The 12,389-nt window shown below is 36.2% G+C and overlaps 1 protein-coding gene across 1 annotated transcript in view; it reads right to left on the bottom strand.

The window, feature by feature from the left end:
• The window catches only part of PAXBP1 (PAX3 and PAX7 binding protein 1), a 33,833-nt gene that overhangs the window by 16,951 nt on the left and 4,493 nt on the right, over positions 1–12,389 (bottom strand). Inside the window, exons 3-8 of the mRNA XM_025985189.2 lie at positions 9,794–9,970; positions 8,471–8,692; positions 7,815–7,918; positions 6,600–6,817; positions 5,878–6,067; positions 2,159–2,282 (exon numbers count right to left, since the gene is read on the bottom strand). Of these exons, the coding sequence (XP_025840974.2) occupies positions 2,159–2,282; positions 5,878–6,067; positions 6,600–6,817; positions 7,815–7,918; positions 8,471–8,692; positions 9,794–9,970 (1,035 nt within the window). The remainder of the gene's footprint in view (positions 1–2,158; positions 2,283–5,877; positions 6,068–6,599; positions 6,818–7,814; positions 7,919–8,470; positions 8,693–9,793; positions 9,971–12,389) is intronic.

Below are 12,389 nucleotides of genomic sequence, written 5' to 3'. Positions count from 1 at the left end.
AAGCCAACAACCCCAGGAATAGGATACAGGGAAAAACACATAAAATGAAAAATACTGATTTAAGGTTTTTGCTACTTTCCCCCAATATCAGAGATGTGCCACCAATAGCAGCAACACGAAAAAAACAAACCCCCAAATTAGCCCTCTACACTTCAGGGTATCCTAACTAATGCAGACCCAACTATTTTAAAAGTTGACTTTCTTATTGAATTGTTCATTCATATTTCAAAATAGTTCTGACATTAGGAAGTCTGTTCTAGAGTTCAGCAATACTAAAGAAAGATGAGCATGGTAAACAAGACTGTCCCTGTTGCACCTCAATTGTGAGTTCACACAGCACAGGTAAATTAGCTAAAGCCCCAAACTATAAAAATGATTCTTGTCTTTTTAAGAGATATCCTTCCTTAAAGAAATGCTTTGAAAATACTCACTGCTATTATAAATACTTAAAATGTTGCTATGTTTATAAAATTCTACAGTATATTAAGGGAGATATGAGAGAGTAGATGATTAAGGGATAGCCTCCTTCACTTCTCTAAGAACTACATGCAGTAACTGTGGCAAGTGTTCACAAATCTCAAAGGATTAATTTCAGGTTGCTTCTTTAAAAAAAGATCAGAAATGGAAGGGATACTTTTGTGTCCCATGTAATTCTCCTCAAACCTCTGACAATGAATACTCCCTTCCAAGACAGTATTTTCCACTTTCTCATTACTTTTGACTTCCTTTTCAACTTTCAATCTAATTAATATACATCATTCAACCCTTACTTCTAATTCCACTTAAGTAAATAGCTCCAAATTATGAAGAACAGATCATAGGTAGGAAGAGGTATTTGGTAAAATGCACAGCTCATACAAACCATTTAACTTAAGAAGGAATCACTTCCCTTCATAGAAGGTTACCTGTAATCTGCCCAGAAATCTGGTTCTGCCTGGATCAAAAGTGATCTGGAAGGCCTGCATTAGCCATCTAGGTGCCCAATACTGTGGCAATAATCCAATTTAAGCTTGTGAGGCAAAAGTATAAGATCAAAGCCATTCATATGGCTCACATCTGAGTCTCGCTCAGCTCTGAGGGCCATACTACCATCTCTTTACAATGCTCCAAAACCCATCCCACACACAGGATGCCTTCTCAGGGATCCAGCATCTACTTTAGATGACACGCTGTATGACAAAGCACTGTTTTCAAAAAGAATAACACTAGGGCCCTTGGCACTTGGATCACCCGTGGTTAACACGCAGATACTGGTCACCATCCAAGACCTAGCAAAAACCTCTGGGGATAGGACCAGGAAACCTGCATTTTAAATTTGTATCATGTGTAATTCTCATGCACACATCATTTAGAACTGTTGAGACAGGAACAAAGAGATGACAAAAGAAGCTACGAGAAATCCATGCTGGGAAAATTCCTAATAGAGCACCAAAGAATATGGAGCACAATGGAAAAACAGAATTAAAAAGTTTAAAACATCTGGTTAAAGAATCACAGCTGAACTATTTAATAAGAGGTTTCCAATTAATTTTGGTTTTTCATAACATAATGAAAGGAATACAAACTGAACCTCTAAATTTTTACATTAAAATTTCAAGAATTGGAGGCATCAACTGACTCACTAAAAAACCCAGGATAAAAGGCAAAGTAGAGAATAAAAAAATTTTGCCTTCCTTGGAGACATGAAGCTCTAAAATCCCCTAATCTTGGAGTTGTTTGTTATGTCATTAAAACCCCCTCTGCCCTCTTTAGTACTTTCCTAATCTCTAAACTCAGAATCTTTGACTATGATCAGCAACAGCATTTGTATTGGTGTTATGAACAGGATGAAAATGGGAGGGGGGGGGATCAATTAGCGCCAAATGATAGTGATTTTAAGATAAAATGCTGATGTCTTTTCTATACTCTAAAGAATGAAAAAGTATATCCAAAGAAGAATAAGATTGATAGAATATCAGTGCACGTTTTTGAGCTCTTAAACACAGTCCAAGTACGTGCTGTTTTAAGTTTTAGAACTACCTGACACAAGAGCAAGGAAATGTGCTTCTTAAAAAAAAAAAAAAAAAAAAAAAAAACTAAGCTCTCTAATTTTCAATTAGGCTGCACTAAGTAAACAAGGTTGTTTAATGAATAATAAAAACCTTCAAGATGGACTGACTTGAATGGCTTGAAAACTCCGAAGATTCATCTTTAATATCATCTTGTCGTCTTTGGACAAGGCGGGAAGCTCGCTGTTTGTACAGCTGATGTATTGCTGATTCAAGTTCATTAATCAGTGGCACCTGTAAAAATACAACACACTCCGTAACACCAAACTCCTCAGTTGCTTACTTAGTTGAGGGTTCCATACTATTTCCGGATTTCTGAAAAAGTACCCTCTATGGACAGAATAATCATGAACTCCCAGTGGGACACAATGGCAATTCGGTTTTAGGTGTTTAGAACACATCTCTTCTTTTAATCCATACATAGAGCTATAATGTCCAGTGCCTAGCTATCGGAGTAAAAGTTTGGTTAGGAAACTTAACACTTAGTAAATATTAGTAAAGAGAGCAAGTAAAGAAATGTCAAAAATTGTAGTGCTTTTTTCTTTCAGAATAAAGTATTTGCAAGTCTTTTAATGTCCATTTTTAATTTTCTAGCAGCATGATCTACCTTAGAATTTTTGTAGCTTAAAATAAACCATTATTGCTGTACAGTACCAAAAAAAGGCAAGGGCTCCATGAGCAGGTAAGAATGGGAGTCTGCTACCTGCCCAATTCTGGACGCTTAAACTGCTCTGTCACTCACATGAACCAAGCATCTTATGGTAATGTCACACTACATTGCAGCTTTATCACACGTTCTTCACTGTGAACTGCATTCACTTACGTTATAGTAAGGCAAATAAAATTTCTAGCTTTCACTAACCTAGTATCAATATCTCGAACTCAGAAGACTTCCTATAAAACGTTTAAATTTTTCCATATTTTGAAATAAAATAATAAAATTTATTACATGAATTATCAGTTTACAAAGTCACTGGATTTTTCCAGGTTAATATCCACAACTAAACATTCACTCGGTTCATACAGCATACAAAAGCTTATAGCATGAAACCTAACTTAAAAAGAAAAAACAGAAAACTTTCTCTTTATCAATATCTTATAACAAAATGCTATGCAACTTTCACAAAACACTAACGACCACTACACATACCTGAGGAAACCAGAAATTCTAGTTTCCTGATGGTTAGTGCAAATGGAAAACACATTATTTAGAGTTTGGGAACACTGGCACCAAGTGTTATAGCAGCTTCCTGAACTGAACAGACTGCAAATGGAAAATAAAAAAAGGCAGGTGGAATTCAAAGATGTCTGTAATAAAAGCAATTTTATACACTTGCATGATTCTGTTGAAAAAGCAGCAGATGTTCACAGAACGATCAAACTGATGGAGTTATTTTAATTTCTACTATGCCACACCATGGGCAACAATGTCCCCAAATCTGCCCTGATTATCTTAGACAGCTGAGCCCACAAGAGTCTATCTTTAAAATTTACGAGTGATTTTTTTTTTTAAGCATTTGGTGCTATATTACTGTGACTTATACTTCCCCATCCCCCTAGTTTTTTCCACACCACACAGGACTAAAGACTAACGTATCCATATACCTAAGGTGCATTCTTTCAGCCCTGGAGACTGTTAACATTCCTCTACTGTAAGAGCTACACACCACAGGTTGAATCAGACAATTTAATTATTCAATTCGTAGTTAAAGTTCTGATAATGTAATTTTTCTGTTTAGGTCATTGGAATGCTTTTCAACAAAGCTGAGAAAAGTCTGAGAACAAAAACCTTCCAACACTTTTCAGCTCTCTTTCATGTTTCTTAACAATATTGATTTGTCTCAAGAGTATGCACCATGACAATTTCTTTACCCTCTCCAAACTCAAAACTGTTCTTGACTATTTTTATTTCAAGACCAAATTTAAGGCGAAGGACATAAGAAGGAAGATGACTAAAGGGAAATAAAACCATGGAAAGTTAAAATGATCTTTAAATAATTAAAAAATCTAAGTTCAAAACTACTTAAACTTTTATAACAAAAGAGAAAAAAACAAAGAAATGTTTATCTATGGCCTTACCCTGAAGCAAATTTTTATTGTATAAAATGAATATTCAAATGTATCCAATTACTCCTAACTAATATTTCCAAGGCAACAATTTATGGCATTATTAATTTAGTAATAGTCTCTTAATAAAGCTCAATCCAATCAAAATATCAAAATGAAATAAAACTCATCCTTAAAAGAAAGGATTATCTACCTCTGTAAGTGACTCTGAAACCATATTAGCACAGTCTTAACTGATTTCTCTAGAAAATTGAGATCAATAAATTATGCTACTACTTGTTTTTAAAACAGCAATTGAATACTATATGAACCAGACATCCTAGCAGTCTCTTTAATTCAAGAATGATATAATCGAGTTGACCATATTACTATCAATTTTTAAGTTAAGCTTATGGTTACAAGTGTATGAGTTTACTGAAGTTAGTTCTAAAAGCAAAGGTACTTCAAGAAAAAAAAACTCCACAGGAACAAACCTTACTTACAAAGTATGGTTTAAGACAAAGATTCTTTCTCTAGTCAGAGTTGCCCACCATGCCCACTGGGCTCAAAAGGACTTTATTAACAGGAAGAACACAACCACCAGCTCTGATACCTATGTCCACTTCCCACCTTGAGTCTACCCCCTGCAGCATCAATTCTGTTTCTTTCCCACCCTTGTACTTGTCACCCTAAGTCAGTGATCTGCCACAAGGGATATCATAGCTCAGGCTATAGCTGCTTCTTCAGAAGTCAGGTGATAAGACAAGAACGTGATAAGCCCTACAAATAAGACCTGGTGAATGCTGTCTCCGTCTGCTCTGACCACAGATTGGCTAAGAACCAGTAAGACCCATTAGGAAGACATAGTCTAGGACTGTTCTTTTTGCAAGTCTTTGGCTTTAGGGTATTGAAGCAACCAGCAGAGATACTAAAATACTCCTTTAAACATATAATTACAGACTCTATGCTAATTCATATAACCAAGAAGGGAAAAATGTGCCTCCTAATCCTGTATCACTTCAAAGTTCAGGATATTCAAAGATTTTAATTTTTTTTAAAAACATAGGGCCACAAAGTCCATAAATGCTTATAAACCAATGCACCAAAAACATTCATCTTAAAAAAAAAATTAAGAAGTCATTTGAGAAGGGGATCCTATGTGCAGCTAATTTTAAAAATGCAAATAAGCAATACAAAAGAACGCAAATCTATGCCAAGTGACTAGTACACAAAAAAACAAGCAAAAACCCCAAACAAAAAACGAACTTGGAAGCAAGAAATGAGGCCTTCAAAGAAATTATGACCAATGTTACAGTTCCTGAAGTGGATAAAGCATAGGCTTATTTAGATGAAAACTATCAGCAGCAACATGACCAACTTTATCTAGTTAAAAAAAAAAAAAAAAAAACTAATAAATTTTCCAAGTTTATGCCTATTTGGAATTACTTGTGGAAACAGTTTGAAGGTTAAGTTTAGACCAGAACCATATTCCACCAGGAGTCCCTTATATTCTAATATTTCAGGGCTGGCCAATAATCTACCACTATATTAAGCAGAACTTGCCAAAGTCTTATTTAAATATGCTCAACCTTTTTTGTATTCAACAAAGGCACTATGCCATCCCCAAGATAGAATGCTGCTAATGAAGTGAAGAAAATGAAGCATGGCTTTTCATCACTTCTAGAGCTGAATTCAGTGGATATACAGAAATGATCTACACAAGGCCGTCTAGACCTCCCTAACTTTGCCTTAGTCAAAGAGATTAGTATTTTTGCATTCTTACCTTTTCACTGAAACACTCAAGCAAGTCTTGGACATACCCTCGCATTTCTTGCAAAAATTTATACCGTTCACCAATACCCCCAGAAGACCCTTCTAATCTTTCAATAGCCCTGGTAGAGTCCACTCGGCTTTGCAGATGTTTCTCATGCTGCTGTCGATTTGTTTTGTGCAGTTCTTTCATGGAGTCCAACCTTAAGAACACAAAAGGATAAATATAACACATTTACATCCAAAAGTCTGTGCTGTCAGGACTCTTGCAATATTATAATAATGCATTTAGTTCCACTATTAGAATATAAAAATACTTGGAGTGGCCATCTTTTCATCTGTACCGCTTTTTTCCTCAAAAAAAAAAAAAAAAAAAAAAAGGAAAAAAAAGGCAGTTTACAGACTTCAAATAAAGTTATTTGGTGGGCTAACCAAAATCTTTCGTTTTTTTCCCCCCATATCTTGACTACACTTTTTCAAAGTCCGAGAGGTACAAACTCAGAACTGTCTTCAACAAGATCATGGAGTGGCATTTTTTATAACTTTTCGAGGCTTCCACAGAAGTAATCCAAGAAGGTAGCAGAACAAAGTATGAAGTCATCTTCTGTTTAGCTTTTGAAGATAGGCCAGTGAAATCTTCGTTGCGGATATTCTGCATCTGCTACCCCAGACTACATGTTGCCTGAGGGAACAGAAAGCTAGAGGACAGGTCTTTAAGAAGTTGATCTGCCCTACCTGTCTTTAAGCTGTTTCTTTACCAAATCAATAGTAACGGGAGTCATCTCATTACTGGGAGTTTTGAAAGGGACTGTATTATCTGTTTTTTGAGATTTGGCATCAGATGATCCATAGGCAGTATAACTATAAGGAATGCCATAGGATGAACCATAAGGCATCGTCTGGTAAGTGTTCTGGTAGTACATATTCACTTCAGTGGGCTGACTTGCTTGAACCTAGAAAAGAAATGGGGACATATGAAAACTAACTGTTAAAACTATAAAATCACACCCCTAGTGTTAATATGAAAAAAAAAAAAAAAAAAAAAGCAAAAACAAATAGCAAAAATTATACCATTTTCCAAACAGTATGCCAATTAAGATAAATAATTTCAGAGTTCTTCAGAATCATATAAAGGTAGTGTTTGGAAACATTCTAACTCTTATGGGATTGCTGAGAATAATTTCTAATAATTTTCAAGAAAACAGTATATCAAAGAAGTTTAGAGTTGGAAAGGACATAAAAAAAAATAATCCAAGGCCACCATGTTATGAATGGAAGAGAATAAATGACTTCTTATAAGATAGATAAGCAGAGACTAGAGACTGCCATCTAAGTATCCTATTTTCTTAACCCACGTGTGCAAAATTCTGTGTCAAAACACCAGTAACAAAAGTAGTTTACATTTATGCAACACTTCCACTGTACTAAATTCTATAAAGCAAATTATTGTAACAATTGAGCAAGACTTTTCATCTACAGTTAAATTTTCACATTATAGAGAAATCCACTTTCCACAAAATAATTTCTAAAGTCAGAAACAATAAGCCATACAGAGAAGAAAGGTTTTATCTGAACAGTGGTTCTCCAATTCAGCGTGCATCACTGCTGGCTGCCCCCCACCCCATTTCTCATTCCCTAGATCTCAAGAGGGTGAGAATTTGCATTTCTCATAAGCTCCCAGCTGCTGCTACTACTGCTGGTTGAAGGACCACTCTGAGAAATACTGATCTAAGAAATCAAACATTTTCCTATTTTGACTGTAAAAAGCAAAAGATAATACAATTTTAAAAGCTTATCAGATACATAACTTTATGTACTTTTCTTAACCACATTGGTTGAATGAATAAGATTCGATTCAATGCACAATGTTTTTAACTCAACAAAATAGGCAAAAAAGGTTTTCCATTTACTTTTTTTTTAATTTTTGAAGTGAAATCCTTTAGTTCTCACCTGAGGGATATTAATTCCTTTTCTTATCTGCTCCTGTTCCCATCGGCTGAGCTCTTCATCTTGTTCTCCAGTTACTAAAGCATCATCATCGCTCCCTTCGATGCCTACAGCCATAGCAGCAAGGAAAATTAAATACTTTTAGAAAAGCAGGGAGGGAAGAGATGCTATCCTGACACTTCAAAACTACTGGTATTAACTCAGTCTCACTAAAATGTCTAACCTGATCTCCTCTCCTTTGATCCTCCTGGCCTTGCTTGTCTTGGCCACCATATCCCTTGAAGCAAAGGCTAAGTATTATGTAATTGTTAAAACCTTAGAAAGGTTTCCTAATCTCTGTGAGCTTGACATCAAATCGACAAAGGGAAGAACAAAACTTAAAGGCCTCTAAAGAATGCTAAGCTGATTATAAAAAATTTACGCATGTAAAGTGCTTAACATAGTACTGCCTACTCAGGAAGTACTCAATAAACATTAGTTTCACAATCATGCTATAGTTTAAAAAAAATTCCAATAAGACACTTGTACCCAAACAAAAACAGTTCTCAAACATTAAACATAGTTAAGTAAATGTGGGTACTTTTCATAGGACTATATTTAATAGCAAATCATATTTAATAGCAATGCAACAGGCTTACTATCGTATTAAATCAAGTTACCTATTTCCTCCGCAATTTTTTGTCTTTGTGACTTTTCTTTCACGGAAAAAACTATGCGGCGTTTCTCATCATCGTCTTCATCATCGCTGGCATCATTCTCATCTTCTCTAACAAGGCGGCCTTTACCAGGCTCACTATCATGAGGAGTAAAATCTCCTAATTCTCGGGCCATTTGACGCTTTTTCCTTGCAGCATGTATAAAAGCTGCATCTGGAATTTCTCCTGGAAACATATGGTAAGGATTATAAAAGATGGAGGTATTAGGGAATAAAATTTCTAGTTTCTTGAAAATATGAAGGGTAAAATAATTTCAAAAACAGCCTGGTTGCAGTGATGTTCTAACTAACGTTAGTTACTGGTATTCCCCTTCCCAAAATGTGCCAGTAATCCATCGGATTTATTTTTAATTTAGCATAAATGGAAACTAAAAGTCGCTAAGGACCCTAAATATATATATAATGGCAATATGTATGGGAAAGGGGGGAGGGGAAAATCCACCATACAGTTACTTTAACTGTAATTTTTTCATTTTTAAAAAATAAACAAAAGTAATCAAATCATATTACTAAACTAGAAAGCAATCAGTAAAAGCACCCAAAAACAACCTTAAAAGCCTATCATAGTATGTTTCTGTTGCAAATAGTCTAAGTTCACCTGTAAGCATACAGAATATATCATTGTGTACCTATTTCTTCCTCCTATTAAAGCAAAGTTTTTTCCATGTTGTTGTTTGGCATAAATATAATTTGTAATGGCTTAATCTACTACATGATCAAACTGACTTTTTACCTCAATAAAAATTAATGCCTTGCTACTTGTCTGTTATTTTAATGGCTTTGTAACATCAATCATGTTAAGTGTACCTTAACTTACTAAGCTGTTCTTCTCTTGCTAGATTCTTTTTCTAAACATTTATTTACTGGAAAGCTGATTACCCAGAGAATAGTTCTGCAAACTATTCCCTATAGAAAAGTAAAAACGAAGTGTGGGCATAAAACTAGTAGCAATTACTTTTGCTTTTAGTAGCATTTCTAAAAATGTTAAAGTCTTGATGAAATACGTGAAAAAAAAAAAAAAGACTTCAGTTCCATTTATCCATTTTCTCAAAGCCCCACATTTGATGATAACAGAAGTGCCTGAGAGTGAACTTGGAAAATTAGAAAGTTTCTAGTTCTCTCACTTTATTTGCAAAAGGCAAAACCCTGGCTTATATAGGAATGTTCTAAGAAACACCACTTCGCTACCTCCTTCCTTCACCATCGCTACACATGGCCCCTCCTTGGGGGCTTCCTTCATGTCTAAGAAGTATTTACAAGTACACACCTGGACGGAGAACGTTCAAAGAAGATAAAGCGTTAGAAAAGGCTCCACCAGCTTTTGGCTTTTCTTCCTCCTTCTCACTTTCCATATCCATTTCATCTTCACCGTGTTCATTGATGATAACTCCATCTTCTTGACTGGTGTCCTTAATATGTCCTGTTTTGTCCAAAGGTGGTTCATCTACATTTTTGAAAAGTTATTAAAAGATATTTAAAACAGACTGCATAAAGAGGCACCTTTTATTCATTTATAAGCTCAATTTATTCAAATTGCAACTATTTTAATTTTCTTAAAACTCAAACCACTGATGTATGAAAACGAAATATCCAACAATAGGCATTAAATGGGAAGTAAAAATAATACAGGGGTCACAGGGATGCACTGGAGGCCCTGTTCAATTCCACCTTGAGTTCATTACATCAAAATTTTACTGAATTTATCAAAATTAACTGTTTCTTCCTCTAGACTCCCACTGATAACTGTTCATACCTCTTTGAAGCTTATTTCATCTTATATGCCAGTATTTTATTAAACTCAAAGTCCATCTGAGGCAGCTTTCCATCAAGAACAATGTTTATGAGCCATATAAACCTCACTGTAGGCAGCCCCGGTGGCTCAGTAGTTTAGCACTGCCTTCAGCCTGAGGTGTGATCCTGGAGACCCGGGATCAAGTCCCACATCGGGTTCCCTGCATGGCGCCTGCTTCTCCCTCTTCCTGTATCTCTGCCTTTCTCTGTCTCTCATAAATAAATAAATAAAATCTTAAAAAAGAAAGAAAGAAAGAAAAAAAAAAACCCTCACTGTAATGAATACGTCAGGATTATCTTCTTAGGTCACAAATATTTGCCATCCATCACCTCAAGGGATAAGACCCTTTTAAGTCACATTTATACAGTGTAACTCTGACCCCACTGCCATGACTGAATGTTCAAGACTAACCAAAGCAGATTCAAAAAAAGTGACCAAAGCAGGATTTGTGACCAAAGCAGAGACAACCTGATTCTCTTTCCGGGAATCTGGAACTGAGACAGAAGACAAGTCAGAGACCAGGTGGCACTAAAAACCACCACATGTAAACCAGGAAGGGAGCTGGAGTGCGCCACATTCTGCCATATGGACAGAGGAGAGAGCTCCCTAATGCTGAGGCCATTCCTAAGACTGGTCACAACACTGCTTTTCCTGCCACTGCACTCCAGGAGGCACCACTGTATCTTTATAGAGCTAACCAGTCCTACTGCACTATCAGTAGGACTGATGAAAAAAAATCACGAGGGGATCCCTGGATGGCTCGGCGGTTAAGCATCTGCTTTTGGCCCAGGGCGTAGTCCTGGAGTCCCAGATCAAGTCCCACATCAGGCTCCCTGCATGGAGCCTGCTTCTCCCTCTGCCTGTGTCTCTGCCTCTCTCTCTCTCGAATAAATAAATAAAATCTTAAAAAAAGAAAAAAGAAAGAAAAAAAAATCAAGAAAAATCAAAGTGTTTTTCACCATGAGCACTGAACCTGGCACATTATAGGTATGATGAATATAATAAAATACTAGAAGTTTATCTAAACATGATATTCTTCTATTGTTTCCCTAGCATGTTCCCCTCCCAAAAAGTGTTTCAAAGATTCTCTATTCTTCTCAAGCCATATTGCACTACCTTCAATAGGAATCCCAGAGATAACAACACTCCCCCATATACACACTTTTAACTTGACTAGGATTTAGGTCATTATGTTTTAAGCTCCTTAGTTTTCTCATTTATCTTCCTACCTCATTAGCCACAGCCTTCCTTCTAAAGTACATTCTGACACTGTAAGATTTAAAAATTCACTGTATCAGATGGATACGGTTAGATGAGAGTCAAAAACTATCCATTTCCTTCTACTCTAAACCCACACTACATCAATGGCTTTTAATAGAACTGGGGTATACTAAACCAGATAGGTATGTTCAGATAATGATTTCTGCAGATTTTAAAAGACTGAGCAAATAGATTTTATGATTGATCACATACAAGTGCACAACATGGTGACAGCTAAGTTTTTGTTAGTGGACATGGATTATCCTTCCAGATGTCTTTATAAAAAGAAATACTAAATAACCTTTCTCTAGGCTCCTCTTGTATCTTCAATTTCTTCTACTACCACATCAGGAAACTTGTTTTCATGAACATTCTCTTTACCTTGATCAGGCCCTCCCACGTCTTTCTTCTGTCTACAGACACGTTTCTATTGAAAAACTTCTCCTTGATCCCAATGGTCTCTCTAGCTACTCTCTCTGTCCTCTACTTCTCTCTCTGACAAACTTCTGGAAAGCAGTGTGGACCTGCTGCCTTCTATTTCGTCGCCACTTGTGCCTCAACCTGGGCAAATGGCGCTTGATTTCTTGCAGTCCCAGCTCCCATACCAGCTATCCCAATGGCTGCAGCTACAATTAATTCATACAGTATCAAGCAATTTAGCAAAAGATGTTTCTTCATCCAAACAGGTAAGAGCTTGTCTAGTGGGCTTGTCTCTTTCATCAGACATTCTCCTCCAGAAAGAAAACAACAGAAACCCTGAGAAAGTTCCCTCAACCCCATGGTCTTTTCTTTTCCTGACTTTTCTGGTCCT

Source organism: Vulpes vulpes, chromosome 15 (assembly GCF_048418805.1).
Source record: "Vulpes vulpes isolate BD-2025 chromosome 15, VulVul3, whole genome shotgun sequence".
NCBI lineage: Eukaryota > Metazoa > Chordata > Mammalia > Carnivora > Canidae > Vulpes > Vulpes vulpes.
Note: the sequence above shows the minus strand (reverse complement) of the source record. Positions and strands in the feature narration are given on the sequence as shown.